Here is a 22,364-nt window from a genome sequence, read left to right on the forward strand (position 1 = left end):
AATCCGTCATATTTATAAGTTGAATTTGCAACAATTTCGAAAATGTGATGTGCCATACATATGTTATATGCAACTCCAATGAAATTATGCAAAGTGTTGCTTAATCTTTAACAAGTTTGATCAAATCGAAATAAAATACGTTTTTATTTTTATTGTAATAATAACACAATGAGTGGGGCTATATCGACTCTTGATTTGATTTTTAAGCTGTTCTCAATAATATTTGTATACGATACCTAAAAATGTTTAGAATAACTTTGCCCATTTTTCTTCCCCAATGAGAAAATTCACAAATTCAGAATTCATTTGAGATGTCATATGTTGCTATATATTTTGTTGTAGTATATATAGTTTATATGTACACAATAATCTGTTGGTTAATAATTATTATGTATGTAGATAATCTAAGCTTAAATGCTACACAACTATGTTTAAAATGCACTATATACAAAACATCAACTGATATTATTTACAAATATTCGCCTTTTTGTTTTTTTTTTTTGGTAAACTACATTTAAATATAAATTATTAGATACGATCTAATCAATATGTTGCACATGCTGATCTTTTAACAATTTGTTTATGAATAAATATCATTCTTAAATGTGAATAGTTAATAATTTTATATATTAATTTATATATGTATAGTTCCGACTATTAAGTGCGACGCAAGCCCAGGCTATCGATCGTCTCCGTTAACGCAACTTCATTAATATTCGAATCCTCTCGATCATCGTCAGCATTATTATTACTGTTATTTCTATTGGCATTTGTATTAGCATTCGCATTAGCATTGACATTGTTAATAATGCCATTGACTGGCTCCGCTCGTGTCGCATATGTGTCGGAGAAGATGTGGGCCAAGGCGACATAGTGGCCATAGTTGGATGCACTTGCGCCACTGACGCTGCCCCTGCTGGCTGCCACATCGCATGGCAACTGCTGCTGTTGCTGCTGGGTTTGGGGCTGCTCAATGCGGGGTCTTCGCTGTGGCGGCGGTTGTCCCTCCTCCTGCGATGATGCTGCTGCTGCTGCAGCTGTTGATGTCATTGTGCATTGCGGACTGCTTTCGGATTGCGCCACACTGTTGGGGGGCGGCGGCATCCAAAGACCGTGGCGGGCGATTGCTGCACTGATCGCATTGCGTTCAATATCAAAGGCAGGGGCTCGAGCAATCGCTTCGGTTCGATAGTGACGAACTATTTCCAAATTATGGTTCACATAATTCTCACGTTGCGCCTCCGTTAGGAATGCTGTGTGCCACTGTTGCAATTGCTCATCTGTCATATTGTTAACTACACACAGATATTCCGTTTATTTTGTTTCGGTGTTAACAATTCGAATATATAACGTTGTTCCCCAAATGGCCATGAAAATGAAATAAACAAAAGTGCATTAATTCAAATACAAATACGTAGGCGCATACATGTGCGCGCGCGTGTGTGTGTGTGTCAAGATCTACTTACAGTTAGCATTGCCATTGGATCCTCGCTTCTCCATCGAGTTATCCATTTTTTTGAATAGCAAAATAAATAGTAAATACTTTTGGCGTACTTGCAATTTTGGGTATGTGTATATTGCGTGCAGTGTGACCGCAAGCTGAAACTACAAAATATACCAAATGAACTGTGTATATTCATGGGCACCTGAAAGTATGCAGCATTTTAGTAACAACTTCAATTGGGCTTAAACCCAGTGAACTTCATTACATTGCCGCTGCTATTATTATATATGTTTAACGGTGTCGAAAGTGTTTGTTTGTTGTCTTGAAACTCAAATCGATAAGTTTTCAGGGCTGCATATCCACAATAGCAAAATATGAAAACACCGTACGATACGATATTTTCTGAAGCTATTTGGTATATTGAACTGGTATATTTTAGTGCTAAAGTTTTATGCTTTGTCATTGCACACATCAAACTTGAATTGATATTTGTCGCGTTATAATAATTTTCGATCAGTCAGCGTAATCTTTTGCGGTAATTGCGGTAATATCCCGGGTCTCCTGCTCTAACCGGTACTTCATTAAATTTAATAATTAGACGTGGTTTCTGTGAAGTGTTTAACAAAAAATAAAGCAAAACTTTGCCGGTAATCAATTAATCAAGTTCTAGAAAACATCCATCTAACATTCTCTGAAGGTCAAAAGAGGTTGTATTTTATTGATGAAATTATTTGTATTTATATACTCTTCGTATGATTCCATATTGAACACTCAACATATGTACAATGGGCGCAGTCAAAAGGTATGTAACTCTGAACAGCAAACATGATCACTACTTTTTGCATGCGGGTAGAAATTTTTGACAATCAGAAATTTTACTTTTAGTAGTAATATTGATTACGTGAAATTAGGGATATTTGTCATTTAATTTAACAATAAGTCTATGTACTTCAGTTCTGACATGTTGTAAATGTTATCTATTACTTATGCGACCATTTCACAACTCGACAAAATCGTTTTTGGGCTGTTCTCAATCCGTTTTGAAAGAACCAACATACATACATACATACATTTCATATGTACATGTATTGGCATTTCTCTTACTGCTTAGTTTTTGCTATTATCAAATTTTTAAATTCTAACTGGTTAACTTGAATCAAGAATTAACTAAAAATTACCCGAAAATGTGAATATACTAATTCTATACCATATAATAATAATATACTATTAATTTAAAACGAGTTGGTAGTTCCCGCGTTTGCGTTTGAGTTTAAACTGGATTCGAAATCGTTTTTTTCTCTTTTTCTATTAATCAATGTTTCGTGCCGTGAAAATGTTTAAATCAAAGCGAATATAAACGCCTATTATATGTAAACTTTGTTCCCAAACGAGAGCTTTTTCAGTCTTAATAGCAGAAAATTCTGCATCCACATATCTCCAAGAATACAAATATTTGGAATAAAGGGTTCTATAAATAAAATGTCCCATTAAACTATTTTCAAAGCTGTATTTGTATAATGCTTTTTATATGTACATATATAGTTTGTTGACGTTTTATTAAACATTTATAACAATTATAAGTAAGTAATTATTGGGCTATAACAACGCCAAAATTATGTTATTATTTTAAAGGAAGGAAATCGCATTTTTTTTAAGAAAGTTTTAGATTTACAATCTTATTCTAAATCTAGATAGTCTCTATATAGTGCCCTCGTCCGGTTAATACAGTGTTCACTAATACGCTAATATGTTAAGATATGTTTTTTTTTTTCTTACTTAAGTTTCACTGAATCTGCTAAGAAATCTAAGGTATGCAAGGATAAGTACAATAGCTGTGACATGTCTCATTGTATGTATTTCAATTAGACATCTTGTACAAACGTATGATTGTATGTATATATTTTGGCAGTATATGTATATATTTTGGCAGCAAACTTGAAGAAACTGCAGAAGAAACTGCAAAAGCACCTCGAAGTATCATGAGAAGAGTGGTCACTAAAAAGGAAATTGAATCCTATTTGTCAACGCCAAAAGTAAATAACAATTTAGGTATAAATTGTATATTCAGTATATTAACGCAATTTTTGTTGTAGATTGGCAAAGGCACCTTTGGAGAAGTCTATAGAGGTACTTTGGATGACGGAGATGTGGCTATCAAAGTGCTACAAGTAACCGAAGATACAAAAGAGAAGGCTGAACTAGAAATTACAACAATGCGAACGGTTAAACATAAAAATATCGTTGAATTTATTGCCGAATTGTATGAAATACCAAAGCTTTATTTGATATTCGAATTCATGGATGGTCCATCTCTTCACAAAATCATACATAACTACAATGATCATAAGTATACAAACAAGGATGCCATTAACTGGCTAACTCAAGCAGCCGAGGTGCGTAGTATAAATCTGATATACTGAATACTGTATATAGTATATAGTAAAGCAGTATTTTATACCTTTATTAGGGCCTTAATCATCTACATAGCTTAACACCAAAGCTAATTCATCGTGATGTGAAGCCAAAAAACATACTCCTCAATAGTGACAAGAGTATTGTAAAGCTCTGTGATTTCGGAAATGTAAGGCCGCGTGGCTCTTGTATGTCAAACGAGTCTGGCACATACCGGTATATGGCACCTGAAGTAAGCTTGAAATACTTTTCAAATTCAATTGCTGAACAAATCTCTTGATGAGCAGGTCTACAATAGTGTGAAATATACCGAAAAATGTGATGTTTATAGCTTCGCAATCACCGCTTGGGAAGTCTACAGCCGGACGGTGTCCACAGAAAGTATGCACGTGCATTGGTCAATGTTGATCTAGTTAATACAGTATATATTTATTTTACAAAGAACTATCGTTAGAGGGCATACCAAAGTATACGCACAAATTGCTGGAGAGGAGCTGGAGAACGGAGCCAAAAACCCGACCGACCATGAAAGAAATTCTGGAAGACTTAAAGAAAACTGATTTCTGTGAAAACTCTCTTAGATGCACTCGCATTGAGGGGCTATCTTCGTCTACCCAAAAATAGTATCTGGTTTGAAAAAATATGATCTTTTCATGTTAACGGCTGCCATATTATCACATGTCAATATCTAAAAGAATGCATATTTGTGTATGCAAAAATTTAAAAAAATGGTGGAGAAAAAATATGTGCACATGAGAGAGGAGTCTGTAAAACACATACACAATATAATACTGCCTCAATACTTAAATACCTACATCGAATAGTCGTTTGCAATATTATTTTAGATAGCGAGAGACTTAAAATTAAAATTGAGTTGGGTGCATTTATAAACAGTTTAATGTATTTTGACAAATTTATATACAAAATCAAAACAAAAAAAAATCGTTTTTATAACTAATAATGTTTTTAATAAAATTATGTGGAAAAAAACATTTTGTTTTTATTTTTAGAAAGTTTTGTTTGTATGTCAATAATAAATTTAGTTATTTTATTTTATAGGCGTTATAAAAGCTTTTATAAATTAAGGATGTAAATCTAAAATATATCGATAGTTCGATTAATATTTTTAAACCTTTAACTTAAAAAAAACAAGTAAGAAAGCTACAGTCGAGTGTACTCGACTGTGAGATACCCGCTACCCATTTTGAATAAAAGAAATATATTTTGCGGTATTTTTCTCAAAATATACCGATTATACTGCAAAAAATACTAAAATTATACCAAATGGTATATTTGTTATATCGATATAGTACCGCATTCAAAATATACCATAGACGGCACAATATACCAGATTGTTAGCCAAAGCAACTAAGACCCCTAGTAAGTAGGCGTTTTTGCCCATACAAAAGTATTTCCTCAACTTCGACAATTTTTATCTGATCGCAACCAAGTTTTCAGGAATCATAACTACTATAGTAATTATTGTATATACTAAAATTCGTAACTCTAGCTTTAAAATTACGCTTGTTATTCGATTTTTTTTTGATTTGCGGGGGCGGAAGTGGGCGTGGTAAAAAATTTGAAACAAACTTGATCTGCGTGCAAACATAACAAATGCTGTCGAAAAAAAATTATAGCTCTATCTCTTATAGTCTCTGAGATCTAGGTGTTCATACGGACAGACGGACATGGCTAGATCGTCTCGGCTGTTGATGCTGATCAAGAATATATATACTTTATGGGGTCGGAGATGCCTCCTTCTACCTGTTACATACATTTCCTGCCAGCACTAAGTTATAATACCCTTCTACACTATGGGTAGCGGGTATAAAAAGAAAATCAGGAAGCTACGGTTGGGTCTGCTCGACTTGTGATACCCGCTACTTATTTTGAATAACATCGAAATAAAGCGATATTATTCATGAAATATACCAAAAATATTACGCTATCCCAAAAGCTATATTTGGTATATTTATATTAAATTCAAAATATACCATAAAGTACAAAATATACCAGATTTTCAGCCATAGCTACTGACGCTTCCAGTAAGCGTACGAAAAATTTGTTAAATAACTTTCTTAAACAGATAGAATGTTTATTATAATGGCTTTGTATCTAAATGTGTCCAAGTTACTTCTGGTGTGCCCCAGGGTAGTCATTTGGGTCCTCTATGGTTCACTGTGTTTATAAATGATCTTCCTTCTATTATTGAGCATTCCCGTGTACTTATGTACGCCGATGACGTTAAGCTTTGCCTGACATTTAATGATAGTCTTGCGAGCTCACTGTTACAATGTGACCTTAATCGTCTAGAATCTTGGTGCAGAGTAAATATGTTACATCTCAACTGCAATAGGGGTTCTTCCCAGTTAAATAACTATATGTTATATGATACTCCTCTTGAGCGAATTGAAGGTGTGAATGACTTGGGGGTTCTGCTTGATGCGAAGCTAAAATTTGATAAACATATTCTATCTGCTGTAAATAGGGCCATGGGTGTTTTGGGATTTATAAAACGCTGGTCGAAAGAGTTCAACGATCCCTTCATTACCAAAACTTTGTACGTCTCACTGGTTCGTCCTATCCTTGAGTACGGATCGCTTGTCTGGAATCTCCAGTATAGGGTTTATCAAGATAGGATTGAGTCGGTGCAGAAACAATTCTTGTTATTTGCTCTTCGTAGTTTAAATTGGAATCCTAATATTAGATTACCACCTTATCGCAGTAGATTTTTTATACCCGCTACCCAAAGGGTAGAAGGGTATTATAACTTTGTGCCGGCAGGAAATGTATGTAACAGGCCCCTCTCCGACCCTATAAAGTATATATATTCTTGATCAGCGTCAACAGCCGAGACGATCTAGCCATGTCCGCCTGTCCGTCTGTGTGTCTGTCCGTCCGTCCGTATGAACACCTAGATCTCAGAGACTATAAGAGATAGAGCTATAATTTTTTTTCGACAACATTTGTTATGTTTGCACGCAGATCAAGTTTGTTTCAAATTTTTGCCACGCCCCCTTCCGCCCCCGCAAATCAAAAAATCGAATAACAAGCGTAATTTTAAAGCTAGAGTTACGAATTTTGGTATATATAATACTATAGTAGTTATGATTCCTGAAAATTTGCTTGCAATCAGATAAAAATTGTCGAAGTTATTAAAGAAATACTTTTGTATGGGCAAAAACGCCTACTAACTAGGGGTCTTAGTTGCTTTGGCTAACAATCTGGTATATTGTGCCGTCTATGGTATATTTTGAATGTATATTTGGTATATTTTGAGAAATATACCGCAAAATATATTGCTTTTATTCAAAATGGGGTAGCGGGTCGAGTACACTCGACTGTTGCTTTCTTACTTGTTATTACTAAAACTTCCTTCTCTATTTCTGATCATAGAACTATGCAAGGTGCTGTTTTCATATAGAGACTAATTAATGGTGAAATAGACTCCTTGGAGCTGTTAACTCAAATTTGTTTTGCAGTTTCGGTCAGGGTCAATAGGAATTTTCTTCCTCTTCTCATCTCTCGTAGAACTACTAACTTTGCTTCTAGCTCTTTAATATTTTTGAAATGTAATAGCATATCGATATACCAAATATGACCTTTTATATATTTTAGTATTTTGCAGTATATTTTTGAAGAATAATACCGCACTGTTTTGCTTTAATTGAAAATGTGTAACGAGTATCTCACAGTCGAGCACACTCGACTGCAGCCTCTGACTACTTAGTTCTAATGATGTTAACTGAGTAAGCAATTAAAGGCATAAGCAAGCCTGATTGTGCATAAATGCATTCATTCATATCTTGATAGTACCAAAGCGATCAAATACTGCAAAACACAAAACGCAAAGAGCAACATTTCAAGGTTCTTACTGAGCGGGTGAATGACTGCGATAGCTGTACTCTCGCTAAGAGAATTCGTTGGGTTATCAAATTTTAAATAAAATATGAGTAAAATAGGTGTGTTATAAATCATATATGTATTATAAAACTTCAGTAACTCGGCAAACTACTATAAGAGATATATGATCAAATCAGTTAAATGTAAACTCATAGTGAAATTCTTATACTTAAGATCTACCACTAAATATTTTTAAAATTAACTTTAACTTTACTATACTAACATATTTATTCACTAAACACCAATTTTATTGTACACGCTATCAGCTATACGCATGAGGGGGAATCACCGAATGCCAATACCGGAACTGATAGAACATTCACTTATATTCGTTCTCCAAAAACTGTTCTCCAATTCATGCAGACCCACTGAACACTTAAACACTTTTGTCAATATGTATGTATTTATATGTATATTTTGTCAGTATTTGCAGTATAAGCTGATATAAGAGAACAAGGCGATTACTCACATTGATAAGGCAATCTCTCACTTTGGATTGTCACCGAGAAATCAGTCGGCATTTGCACCTCGAAGAAACATGAGAAGAACTGTCACTAAACAGGAAATTGAACGCTTTCTGTCAACGAATGAAGTAAAGTATAGTATAAATTGTATATTCAGTATATTAAGGCAACTTTTGTTGTAGATTGGCAGAGGCACCTTTGGAGTAGTCTATAAAGGTGCTTTATGTGACGGAGATGTGGCTATCAAAGTGCTACACGTAACCGAAGATACAAAAGAGAAGGCTGAACGAGAAATTACAACAATGCGAACGGTTAAACATGAAAATATCGTTGAATTTATTGCCGAATTGGATGAAATACCAAAGCTTTATTTGATATTCGAATTCATGGATGGTCCATCTCTACACAAAATCATACATAACCACAATGATCATAAGTATACAAACGGGGATGCCATTAACTGGCTAACTCAAGCGGCCGAGGTGCGTAGTATAAATCTGATATACTGAATACTGTATATAGTATATAGTAAAGAAGTATTTTATACCTTTATTAGGGCCTTAATCATCTGCATAGCTTAACACCAAAGGTAATTCATCGTGATGTGAAGCCAAAAAACATACTCCTCAATAGTAAAAAGAGTATTGTAAAGCTCTGTGATTTCGGAAATGTAAGGCAGCTTGGCTCTTGTATGTCAAACGAGTCTGGCACATACCGGTATATGGCACCTGAAGTAAGCTTGAAATCCTTTTCAAATTCAATTGCTGAACAAATCTTTTGATGAGCAGGTCTACAATGATGGCGTGAAATATACCGAAAAATGTGATGTTTATAGCTTCGCAATCACCGCTTGGGAAGTCTATAGCCGGACGAATGCTTATGGACCCGATAAACAAAACTATCAGACACTTCTTACTAAGGTGTCCACTGAAGGTATGCACGTGCATTGGTCAATGTTGATCTAGTTGATAAAGTATAGATTTCTTTTACAAAGATTGGCGACCATCGTTAGAGGGCATACCAGAGTATACGCACGATTTGCTGAAGAGGAGCTGGAGTAACGAGCCAACAACCCGACCGACCATGAAAGAAATTCTGGAAGACTTAAAGAAAACTGATTTCTGTGAAAACTCTCTTAGATGCACTCGCATTGAGGGGCTATCTTCGTCTACCCAAAAATAGTATCTGGTTTGGAAAAAATATGATCTTTTCATGTTAACGCATGCCATATTATCACATGTCAATACCTAAAAGAATGCATATTTGTGTATGCAAAAATTTAAAAAAAATGGTGGAGAAAAAATATGTGCACATGAGAGAGGAGTCTGTAAAACATTTACACAATATAATACTGCCTCAATACTTAAATACCTACATCGAATAGTCGTTTGCAATATTATTTTAGATAGCGAGAGACTTAAAATTAAAATTGAGTTGGGTGCATTTATAAACAGATTAATGTATTTTGACAAATTTGTATACAAAATTAAAACAAAAAAAATCGTTTTTATAACTAATTATGTTTTTAATAAAATTATGTGAAAAAAAACATTTTGTTTTTATTTTTAGAAAATTTTGTTTGTATGCCAATAATAAATTTAGTTATTTTATTTTATAGGCGTTATAAAAGCTTTTTATAAATTAAAGATGTAAATCTAAAATATATCGATAGTTCGACTAATATTTTTAAACCTTTAACTTAAAAAAAAAAGAAAATCAGGAAGCTACAGTTGGGTCTGCTCGACTTGTGATACCCGCTACTTATTTTGAATAACATCGAAATAAAGCGATATTCTTCATGAAATATACCAAAAATATTAAGCTATCCCAAAAGTTATATTTATATTAAATTCAAAATATACCATAAAGTACAAAACATACCAGATTTTCAGCCATAGCTTCTGACGCTTCCAGTAAGCGTACGAAAAATTTGTTAAATAACTTTCTTAAACAGATAGAATGTTTATTATAATGGCTTTGTATCTAAATGTGTCCAAGTTACTTCTGGTGTGCCCCAGGGTAGTCATTTGGGTCCTCTATGGTTCACTGTGTTTATAAATGATCTTCCTTCTATTATTGAGCATTCCCGTGTACTTATGTACGCCGATGACGTTAAGCTTTGCCTGACATTTAATGATAGTCTTGCGAGCTCACTGTTACAATGTGACCTTAATCGTCTAGAATCTTGGTGCAGAGTAAATATGTTACATCTCAACTGCAATAGGGGTTCTTCCCAGTTAAATAACTATATGTTTTATGATACTCCTCTTGAGCGAATTGAAGGTGTGAATGACTTGGGGGTTCTGCTTGATGCGAAGCTAAAATTTGATAAACATATTCTATCTGCTGTAAATAGGGCCATGGGTGTTTTGGGATTTATAAAACGCTGGTCGAAAGAGTTCAACGATCCCTTCATTACCAAAACTTTGTACGTCTCACTGGTTCGTCCTATCCTTGAGTACGGATCGCTTGTCTGGAATCTCCAGTATAGGGTTTATCAAGATAGGATTGAGTCGGTGCAGAAACAATTCTTGTTATTTGCTCTTCGTAGTTTAAATTGGAATCCTAATATTAGATTACCACCTTATCGCAGTAGATTTTTATACCCGCTACCCAAAGGGTAGAAGGGTATTATAACTTTGTGCCGGCAGGAAATGTATGTAACAGGCCCCTCTCCGACCCTATAAAGTATATATATTCTTGATCAGCGTCAACAGCCGAGACGATCTAGCCATGTCCGCCTGTCCGTCTGTGTGTCTGTCCGTCTGTGTGTCTGTCCGTCTGTCCGTCCGTCCGTATGAACACCTAGATCTCAGAGACTATAAGAGATAGAGCTATAATTTTTTTTCGACAACATTTGTTATGTTTGCACGCAGATCAAGTTTGTTTCAAATTTTTCCCACGCCCCCTTCCGCCCCCGCAAATCAAAAAATCGAATAACAAGCGTAATTTTAACGCTAGAGTTACGAATTTTGGTATATATAATACTATAGTAGTTATGATTCCTGAAAATTTGCTTGCAATCAGATAAAAATTGTCGAAGTTATTAAAGAAATACTTTTGTATGGGCAAAAACGCCTACTAACTAGGGGTCTTAGTTGCTTTGGCTAACAATCTGGTATATTGTGCCGTCTATGGTATATTTTGAATGCGGTACTATATCGATATACCAAATATACCATTTGGTATATTTTTTAGTATTTTTGTAGTATATTTGGTATATTTTGAGAAATATACCGCAAAATATATTGCTTTTAGTCAAAATGGGTAGCGGGTATCTCACAGTCGAGTACACTCGACTGTAGCTTTCTTACTTGTTATTACTGCAAGGTGCTGTTTTCATATAGAGACTAATTAATGGTGAAATAGACTCCTTGGAGCTGTTAAGTCAAATTTGTTTTGCAGTTTCGGTCAGGGTCAATAGGAATTTTCTTCCTCTTCTCATCTCTCGTAGAACTACTAACTTTGCTTCTAGCTCTTTAATATTTTTGAAATGTAATAGCATATCGATATACCAAATATGACCTTTTATATATTTTAGTATTTTGCAGTATATTTTTGAAGAATAATACCGCACTGTTTTGCTTTAATTGAAAATGTGTAACGAGTATCTCACAGTTGAGCCCACTCGACTGCAGCCTCTGACTACTTAGTTCTAATGATGTTAACTGAGTAAGCAATTAAAGGCATAAGCAAGCCTGATTGTGCATAAATGCATTCATTCATATCTTGATAGTACCAAAGCGATCAAATACTGCAAAACACAAAACGCAAAGAGCAACATTTCAAGGTTCTTACTGAGCGGGTGAATGACTGCGATAGCTGTACTCTCGCTAAGAGAATTCGTTGGGTTATCAAATTTTAAATAAAATATGAGTAAAATAGGTGTGTTATAAATCATATATGTATTATAAAACTTCAGTAACTCGGCAAACTACTATAAGAGATATGTTATATAGTCAAATCAGTTAAATGTAGACTCATAGTGAAATTCTTATACTTAAGATCTATCACTAAATATTTTTAAAATTAACTTTAACTTTACTATACTAACATATTTATTCACTAAACACCAATTTTATTGTACACGCTATCAGCTATACGCATGAGGGGGAATCACCGAATGCCAATACCGGAACTGATAGAACATTCACTTATATTCGTTCTCCAAAAACTGTTCTCCAATTCATGCAGACCCACTGAACACTTAAACACTTTTGTCAATATGTATGTATTTATATGTATATTTTGTCAGTATTTGCAGTATAAGCTGATATAAGAGAACAAGGCGATTACTCACATTGATAAGGCAATCTCTCACTTTGGATTGTCACCGAGAAATCAGTCGGCATTTGCACCTCGAAGAAACATGAGAAGAACGGTCACTAAACAGGAAATTGAACGCTTTCTGTCAACGAGAGAAGTAAAGTATGGTATAAATTATATATTCAGTATATTAAGGCAACTTTTGTTGTAGATTGGCAGAGGCACCTTTGGAGTAGTCCATAAAGGTACTTTGGATGACGGAGATGTGGCTATCAAAGTGCTACACGTAACCGAAGATACAAAAGAGAAGGCTGAACGAGAAATTACAACAATGCGAACGGTTAAACATGAAAATATCGTTGAATTTATTGCCGAATTGGATGAAAAACCAAAGCTTTATTTGATATTCGAATTCATGGATGGTCCATCTCTACACAAAATCATACATAACCACAATGATCATAAGTATACAAACGGGGATGCCATTAACTGGCTAACTCAAGCAGCCGAGGTGCGTAGTATAAATCTGATATACTGAATACTGTATATAGTATATAGTAAAGCAGTATTTTATACCTTTATTAGGGCCTTAATCATCTGCATAGCTTAACACCAAAGCTAATTCATCGTGATGTGAAGCCAAAAAACATACTCCTCAATAGTGACAAGAGTATTGTAAAGCTCTGTGATTTCGGCAATGTAAGGCCGCGTGGCTCGTGTATGTCAAACGAGTCTGGCACACACCGGTATATGTCTCCTGAAGTAAGCTTGAAATCCTTTTCAAATTCAATTGCTGAACAAATCTTTTGACGAGCAGGTCTACAATGGCGTGGAATATACCGAAAAATGTGATGTTTATAGCTTCGCAATCACCGTTTGGGAAGTCTACAGCCGGACAAATGCTTATGGATCCGATATACCAAATGATCATAAACTTCTTACTAAGGTGTCCACTGAAAGTATGCACGTGCATTGGTCAATGTTGATCTACTTAAAACAGTATATATTTCTTTTACAAAGATTGGCGACCATTGTTAGAGGGCATACCAGAGTATACGCACGATTTGCTGAAGAGAAGCTGGAGTAACGAGCCAACATCCCGACCGACCATGAAAGAAATTCTGGAAGACTTAAAGAAAACTGATTTCTGTGAAAACTCTATTAAGCAGACACTCATAACTGCTGTCAGCCCAAGCTGAATAAGAGAACCATATGTTTCATTTTGATTTATCTTATACTAAAAAGTGTCTTTTTGTATCTATCGTATATTCATTAAATATCCCCAACTCAACATTTGCATATCGCATATCTTTTTTATAGGGAATAGTTGTTATAGCGAAGTCAGACTGCAGCTTTCTTACCTGTTGGTTCGCCTCGAGTGCTGACGAAGGAAGATATTTGCGCCATGCTTGGATACATTTGGCCAATGCCAGTGCATTGGCGATTGCAGTCGGCCATTGGCAATTGCAATTGCAATTGCGATTGCGGGCTGCGTTACGTTTTCCGCTTTGTTTGAGGCCTGTCGATTGCATGTTGTAACAGGTTGGCTTGCAGTCGGGAATGCAAACTGAGCAGCAGCAGCAGCAGCAACAGCAGCTGATAAAAGTATCTCGAATGTAAAATTCTTAACGTTTCGTTTTGGAATTTATTTGGTTTTTTGTTTTTGTTTTTTCTTTTTTTTTTTGTTTTCTTTGCTCTGCCTTGTTTTCTCATCTTGGACCAAGTTGAATGATTGGGGTTGGGACTCACTCACTGGGCTCGACTTCGGTCCGGGATCTTCGAATCGCGGGGTTCAGAGCTTGGGTCTGTTACTGCGCGGAATGCATTTACGTATTTCTTTCGTTTCGTTTCGTTTTTTTTTTGGCCCCAACATTTGCCTGGCCCGTTTGTAATTGGCAATGAAAAATTCCAAGTGTTTTTCAAAGTGCTCTTTAGATGGCCTAATGCAAGCCAGCAAAACAACAACAACAACAAGAAGCAAGCAAACAAACAAAGAAAGCAATTTCACAACATGCACACCTACCTTACATAGTTAAATACATATGTTTCAATGTGAGTTGCTTCGAAAAGTAATACAATAAAAAAAAAAAAAAATACAAAACAAAAAACAAAAATGTTGAAACCAAACAATAGCAGAAACCTTGCAGCTTGTTGTCCAAAGATGAGGAACTCTTCGGGGCAGTTGTGAGAGGGGAATAAGTGGAGTGGTGAGTGTGGTGGGGGTAGGGGGTAGGGGGGAGAAAGCATTACAAACTGTTGCTGCTACTTGTAATCCTGGTCTTCTTCTTCTTCATTCATTTTTTGCTCTGCTTGCTGTTGTTGTGCTCGCATCAAGGTAGAAAAAGAAAAAAAACCCAAAAGCCATATTAAAAATTCCAAAGCGCAAAAGAAAATATTAGTGAACAGTGCCTGCATTTTGCTCATTTAATGTAAAACATTTTTGCCACATATACGAGAAATGAACACACACACACACACACACACACGCACACACATACACGATATTTGATTATTTCACATGGACTACTCATCGACAAATAAGCGAACAAATACTTGATGCATTTAAGAACCCAAAAATCGCACTTGTTAACAAAATATTACAAACGCAACGAATTAATAATTTGAACTGATTCACATTCGCAGACGTCATACCTAAATGAAGCCTTATCAATTTCATATTCTAATCTTATCTAATCGACTTAATTTATACCATAGCTAGACGAGCCGGTGTCGTTTCATTCATCCAATTATTGAATTGTATTAGCTGTAGCTCACGTGATTACACATGTTTTGGCAATTGACAACAAGAATTACAACTTCACTAGAATCGAAAGTACTCCCATGAAAGCCACTGATCTATTTAAACTAGCCATGATCGTAGGGTAGAAGGGTATTATAACTTTGTACCTAGAAGGAGTGATCTACATACGATCTCATAAAGTACTATGTATATATTTTTGATCAACTTCCTTCTTCGTCTGTCCATCTCAGGTATATTTTATATGTCGAAGTATATCAATATACCAAATACAATCTTTGGTTTCTCTTAGTATATTTACGGTATATTAATATTACATATTTTAAGAAAAATATGTTTAATATATTTTCGACTCAATTGAATATGCTAATATACAAAATATATCATTTGGCATATTTTAGTATTTTGGTGTATTAATTTAGTATATACCAATATAACTTTGTACCTAGAAGGAGTGATCTACATACGATCTCATAAAGTACAATAGATATATTTTTGATCAACTTCCTTCTCTGTCTGTCCATCTCTGGTATATTTTATATGTCGAAGTATATCAATATACCAAATACAACCTTTGGTTGTTCTTAGTATATTTACGGTATATTCATTTTACATATTTTAAGAAAAATATGTTTAATATATTTTCGACTCAATTGAATATGCTAATATACAAAATATATCATTTGGCATATTTTAGTATTTTGGTGTCTTAATTTAGTATATTTTAAGAACAATACCAATATGACTTTGTACCTAGAAGGAGTGATCTACATACGATCTCATAAAGTACTATATATATATTTTTGATCAACTTCCTTCTCCGTCTGTCCGTCTGTCCATCTCTGGTATATTTTATATGTCGAAGTATATCAATATACCAAATACAACCTTTGGTTGTTCTTAGTATATTTACGGTATATTGATTTTACATATTTTAAGAAAAATATGTTTAATATATATTCGACTCAATTGAATATGCTAATATACAAAATATATCATTTGGCCTATTTTAGTAATTTGGTGTATTAATTTAGTATATTTTAAGAACAATACCGCAATGATTTCTTTCATTAAAATAGGTTAGCGGGTATCTCACAGTCGAGCACACTCGACTTTCTTACTTAATTACATTTTTTTTCTAATTGTGCAATTAATTATTAATAAAATTTCAAAATTCATATTAAAATATATTGCCCAAAATTAATCTTATGATTACTTTGATTTAATATTATGCTAAAGTTAAATCTTATATTTTTGTCCAAGTAATTTATTTATTTTACTAAAATATCAAATATGCTAAAATTATTTAAGTTTTATTAATGATTAAATTCAAAAATCAAGGTACATTTTTTTCTGAGAACATATAAATCTGTATTTCAATCCAACATAAATACAGTTAAACAGAGAACCCCTCTCTTGGGCGGACGCTTTCGCTTGATATTTGATTTGGTACGATTATCTGAGAAAATTTTGTGTTTTTTTTTTTTATAATTTATAATTTCTTGTAATTTTGTATGATGGCTTGGCCTTAAATATATGTATAGTATAATTTTGATACATTTTTAAAAATTAATAAAGAAAAATATTAGATACGAATTGAAAGACGAATATTTTTTCTTGTAGTATTGTAGTTTAATTTACTATTTATATATAATCAGAATTAAAACTTAACCTTTTTTGAAAAAGAAAATATTATATTGACACTCTGGTGATTGTCCGTTTAAGAGAGTCTTTTGCAGCCAATCAATTTATTACAATTTTTTATCTTTCTGATGATTAATGTAAAATAAGCATAAAAAGTATTTTCGAAAATTACGCAAATCTCATAAAATATTTATGTCCACTATATATACTATATTTCTGATTGGCATTAACAGCCTGTGTATGATCATGCCACACTCATTTCTGTGTGTAACAATAAAAGAAAAAAACAAGTAAAAAGCTACAGTCGAGTGTACTCGACTGTGAGATAGCCGCTACCCATTTTGAATAAAAGAAATATATTTTGCGGTATTTTTCTCAAATTATACCGACTATACTGCAAAATACCAAAAATATACCAAAATATACCATAGACGGCACAATATACCAGATTGTCAGCCAAAGCAACTCAGACCCCTAGTTAGTAGGCGTTTTTGCCCATACAAAAGTATTTCTTTAATAACTTCGACAATTTTTATCTGATGGCAACCAAATTTTCAGGAATCATAACTACTATAGTAACTATTGTATATACCAAAATTCGACTCTAGCTTTAAAATTACGCTTGTTATTCGATTTTTTTGATTTGCGGGGGCGAAAGGGGGCGTGGCAAAAATTTGAAGCAAACTTGATCTGCGTGCAAATACAACAAAAGCTGTCGAAAAAAATTATAGCTCTATCTCTTATAGTCTCTGAGATCCAGTGTTTCATACGGACAGACGGACAGACACACAGACGGACAGACACACAGACGGACATGGCTAGATCGTCTCGGCTGTTGACGCTGATCAAGAATATATATACTTTATAGGGTCGGAGATGCCTCCTTCTACCCGTTACATACATTTCCTGCCCGCACAAAGTTATAATACCCTTCTACCCTTTGGGTAGCGGGTATAAAAAAACCAAAAACAGAAAAAAAATATTATTAATTAAGCTCCAGAGAGTCTGCATACTATTTTCAGTCTAGTGAAATGTGTTGGAATCTACATGCATATAAAATTACTTGACTAACGGTAAGAGCTAGAAGGCTGCAATTTTGTTTATTTTTTTTTTCAGAAAATAGTTTCGATCGTTTCTCAAAATGACTAATTTAACTATTTTTAATATCGCTTTAAAATGAAAAGCAGTAAAATTTGTGTTTGCAGCTTTTCGCTTTATGTTCGCACTAATTTGAAAAATTAACTATAAACCTGCGCATGGAGTTAGTTAGTTAGTTAGTCTTGTATATTGCTGGGAGACCGGTGATCAAGGCGATCATCAAGTGGCACAATCGAACGATTGGCATTAATGTGATGTTGGATTAAGATGTACTTTCGCATTTACAAATGCACTATCTCCGATTATAATGTAAAGCCAAATTTATGCAAAGCAAAACAAAAAAAAAAAAACTGCACGAGTCGCTGAATGTGTGAATGTGTCTATGCATGTGTGTGTGTGTGTGTGAACAAATGAATGAATCGTTCATTTAAATACGAAAGTCTTTTGGCTAGACTTTGATGCTGTTGCTTAGTACACACATATGTACATATATATATATATGCATATATGTATAGGTTTGTACGAACATGTATGTAGAATATGGGTATGTATCTGAATATCTCATCTTGAATAGTACTCGTATTTTATTCGTTTTGCTTTTTTTTTTGTTTTTTTGTGTTTGTTGCTGTTGTTGTCTTGTCTTGTGCTGCGTTTATATATAGACAAGCTAAAACCAAAAACCAACCGACTGCGGATCGACATAGACATAGACATCAACATCGAGGCATCATCGACATCGACATCGCCATCGCCATCGAACGTCTGCACACATGCTGAGAGCTGTTTTGTTCACTTTCAACACACTAGCCTTAATGTCTAACGATGTTTTGGCCCCTTACACGCGTGAAGTAGAAAATTATTTATTTTTAGTGCGCGCGCAAACGCCGCAAACGCAAACGCAACCAAAATCAAATAATGAACGAACCGAAAGGTTTTCGAGAGCAAATCGGCAAAGCATTGAGTAATTCCCCCCATAGAACAGGTCACTGCCACCTTCTCCTTCTCTGCCCTTTAAGATATTTGCCATTCTTCCAGGCAATAGCACACAATACAAAACATATGTGTGTATAAGTGCGTGTGTGTGTGGATAGTGGGCGGGCTGGGTCAGAGGCAGTAGCTAGCACACACACACACTTACACATACACAATGAGTTACAACTGTCAAGTCGATTGCCGCTAAATCGCTCAAAAGCTCAAGACTGTGACGGCAACGGCGACTGAGATGTCGATGCTTCTTTTGGCTTCGGTTTGCGCAGTTTTAGCTTCGCGAAATGCACGAAGCTCAATTGCCGAATGGCACCAATCCCAACCCCTGGGAGTCCACGCAACAACAACAACTACAACAACCCCAACGACATCGTGTAGGCTGAGCAAAGAGTGACAAACAGAGCGCAAGAGAGAGAGAGCGGAAAGTTGCTGTTGAGTTACATTCATTTGCTGCTTCTGTCTCAGATTCAATTGCGGTGTGCGTGTGGTGCTGCATGTTGCTACCGTATAATTGTGTGTGTGTGTGTGTGTGTTGTGCGTGTGCCCACAATAATTATGGCCATTTCATAATTTCTAGTTTGGCTTTGGCCCCGCAAATTGTGCGCGTCTTTTGATGAATCGCCCCCCCACAACGTTAACCACGACGCACACACACACACACACACAATCGTACGCGCTACGCTCTCTCGCTCTCACTCGCTCACACACACACTGCATTGAGTGGAAGTTTTTTTTTTTGAGAGCTTTGAGTGAAATGGCGCAAACAGCTGTTTTTGGGCGATCCAGCAACATGCAGCCAGAAAAGCGGCGGCAAATTACAAACTCCGCCAATATGCGCAACAATGTCGATGTCGATGTCCACGTCGATGTTCATGTCAAACAAAAAAATAACAAAACCTTCTAAAAAACCTTCCCTGTTCGCCTCAGCACCCCACAGGCAACTAAAACTTCTGCTGCCCTCGGCGTTTGCGGTTTCAACACGCAGATCACATGTGGCACCCCATTAGGCGTTACACTTGTAATATCATTCACACATACATACATACATATATACTTACATGTGAATATGTATGAACAGTTGTTTGCATATGCTTATGTATGTATGTATGTTTAGTTCAATTTATAGCAATTAATGCATCGGAGGCGTGCATTTTAAATGCCTGTGGCCAGTGACAATTTCATCGGGTTCAACAAACGCAAATTACATGCACACACTGCGCTTTATGTACGTATTTACATACATATGTATGTACATAACATACAAGTATCTAGATATTTTCATACACTTTTAGTTGGTGACTTGGTTAACTTATGAATGAAATTGTTTGTAAAATCTACTTGACAATTATAAATACATTTTCCTCCCAAAAATTGAAAATAGAATTCTCAGAATGTATATATATATATATATGTATATCCCCTATATCATCATCACAAATTTACTCATTCAATTTACAAATTAATCCCTGGCATTGGTACGAGGTCAAATTTGGCCAGAACCGGCGCCAAAACCTCAAATGATGAAACCAAAATAGAAATCAAATGATTTGTGTTAAGTGCTGCGTTGAGAGCTTGACAATCGCCGCATAAGTGTATCTTTTAGGAGTCTCCTCTCACACACACACACACAAACGCATACACACGCACACGCACACTCGCTTGCATACAGACACGCATTTCCACGCACGTGCAATTGCACTCATTTGTCTCTTTCTATGAGACAAATCGACTTTGAGCGCATTTGCTAGTGGAGTCTTCTTAAACCGTTTACGGTTCATGCCATACCTTTTCATGATTAACATCCTTACACACAGACATATGTATAATCGGGATTGAAATTTATATTATTTATTGCACTCACTTCATTTACAATAAAAATTTTAATAAATACATAAATTGTGGACACCATTTCTTAAAGTTTAACATATGGGTAATTCCATGGCGAAATTTGTCCCGTGCGAGACTTTTTACAGTGCACTGCAGTGAAAATAACATAAACTGATACAATTTTAAAAATAAGTGAATGTTATTCTTAAATATTTAGATAAGCACTATATTTAGAGCTAAGATTGATTTTAGGAACTTGATCTTTTTTCCGATAAAATATATAATTTCGTTCATTTTTTGGTTTTGCGTACGAATTGGTTAATTTTTGCAATTATCACAATAGAAAACAAAACAGAAAGAAATTTCCAAAACCGTTCTTAGCTCTAATTAAAGTACTTATCTAGAGCTATAAAAATAAACTTTTCTTATTTTCAAAATTGTTTCAGTTTATGTTATTTTCAATATAAAGAGTCTCACGGACAAATTCCGCCATGGAATATGTATTTGTCATTTTATTCTAAACACTAAAAAATTACACGAAAATGATAATTCGATTCTATTGTCTTGCTTCAACTTGTATTTATTTTAGACAAAAAAAAAAAAGTAGAATAATAATAATATGTTTATGAGTTTATTTAAAAATGATTCTCTTTTAGAAATCCTTAAGTTATTAAAAAAAAAAAATATATATATATAGTTTATTTTAAAATGATTCTGTCACAGAAAATTTAAGAATTTCAAAATAAATCGTCATCCTTGATGAAAACAGTTAATGTTAAATCACTACACTTTTTATTATTTTGGCACACATTTCCCTTATAAATCCATATGACTATAATTAATCAAATTACCTAACATAGCTGTTAATCGGTTTAACTTAACCAAAAAATTGGATATGCCTGGTGTTTTTAAATTAAAATAAATAAATAATACATACATACTATATGTATGTAAAAGGACATTTCCTGAGTGAGGAACACATTTGTAAGTCTTAAATTAAATAATAAATTAAATTTATCGGTATTATTTTTGTTAACAGGGTTTTTATTTTTACGCATGCTTATATATATTATACGTTATATTTTTATTCTTATATTATATTTTATAGTTACATATATATTGTAAAAATAAAATATGCCGAAAAAGATTAAAAAATAGTACTTATAATTTACTCAGCTTCAAAGTCGTGGTATCCTCTGTCTGAGCTTTGCCGCGCCGATAAATAAGATGTAATCCATTGGTTTAAGAGACATCAACTTGAAACTCTAGAGAGCATGGGTTGACCTCGTGAGACAAGCTTTCTTAATGGTTATTCCATGTTTCGATTACAGTATTCATTAAAGCAAGAAATAGGTACATATTTGATAGATATCATTTAAAATTGCAATATGCAAAGGTTAAATTCATTTGTTCTGTCTTTATAACATTTAACAACAATATGAAAATATAACACGCTTTAATCTTGAAACCAAACAACGTGTAAACATGGCACACATACACTAATGTATGGATACTTATTGAGAAGCAAGTCGCAGCAAGTGTTCTGCTTATGCGTGCATGT

General features: G+C 34.5%; 3 protein-coding genes across 6 annotated transcripts; 2 read left to right on the forward strand and 1 right to left on the reverse strand.

Annotated features, from left to right (window-relative positions):
- Nucleotides 1–217: 217 nt before the first annotated feature.
- LOC132795236 (myb-like protein AA) lies at nt 218–1,617 on the reverse strand. Its single transcript, XM_060805847.1, has 2 exons — nt 1,467–1,617; nt 218–1,295 (listed from the first exon to the last, which is right to left on the reverse strand). Exons 1-2 carry the CDS (start codon nt 1,510–1,512, stop codon nt 658–660), a joined length of 684 nt encoding a protein of 227 aa, XP_060661830.1. The 5' UTR covers nt 1,513–1,617; the 3' UTR covers nt 218–657.
- Nucleotides 1,618–1,895: 278 nt separating this feature from the next.
- On the forward strand, nt 1,896–9,726 carry LOC132795234 (mitogen-activated protein kinase kinase kinase 7-like). 4 transcript variants are annotated; one of them, XM_060805845.1, is made up of 6 exons: nt 1,896–2,246; nt 8,184–8,351; nt 8,406–8,705; nt 8,780–8,956; nt 9,012–9,156; nt 9,218–9,726. In XM_060805845.1, the coding sequence occupies exons 2-6, from the start codon at nt 8,298–8,300 to the stop codon at nt 9,403–9,405; spliced, it is 864 nt and encodes a 287-aa protein (XP_060661828.1). In that variant the 5' UTR covers nt 1,896–2,246; nt 8,184–8,297; the 3' UTR covers nt 9,406–9,726. The 4 variants fall into 4 exon arrangements, with proteins under 4 accessions (XP_060661828.1, XP_060661829.1, XP_060661826.1 ...); XM_060805843.1 differs by lacking the exons at nt 8,184–8,351; nt 8,406–8,705; nt 8,780–8,956; nt 9,012–9,156; nt 9,218–9,726 and adding exons at nt 3,354–3,477; nt 3,538–3,837; nt 3,912–4,088; nt 4,144–4,237; nt 4,299–4,848 and having other exon boundaries at nt 1,909–2,246; XM_060805844.1 differs by lacking the exons at nt 8,184–8,351; nt 8,406–8,705; nt 8,780–8,956; nt 9,012–9,156; nt 9,218–9,726 and adding exons at nt 3,375–3,477; nt 3,538–3,837; nt 3,912–4,088; nt 4,144–4,237; nt 4,299–4,847 and having other exon boundaries at nt 1,910–2,246.
- A 2,564-nt stretch (nt 9,727–12,290) lies between these two features.
- On the forward strand, nt 12,291–13,781 carry LOC132796866 (mitogen-activated protein kinase kinase kinase 7-like). Its single transcript, XM_060808208.1, has 5 exons — nt 12,291–12,646; nt 12,701–13,000; nt 13,075–13,251; nt 13,307–13,448; nt 13,510–13,781. The coding sequence occupies exons 1-5, from the start codon at nt 12,593–12,595 to the stop codon at nt 13,686–13,688; spliced, it is 852 nt and encodes a 283-aa protein (XP_060664191.1). The 5' UTR covers nt 12,291–12,592; the 3' UTR covers nt 13,689–13,781.
- Nucleotides 13,782–22,364: the final 8,583 nt, after the last annotated feature.

The sequence above is a fragment of the Drosophila nasuta genome, chromosome X, assembly GCF_023558535.2.
Source record: "Drosophila nasuta strain 15112-1781.00 chromosome X, ASM2355853v1, whole genome shotgun sequence".
NCBI lineage: Eukaryota > Metazoa > Arthropoda > Insecta > Diptera > Drosophilidae > Drosophila > Drosophila nasuta.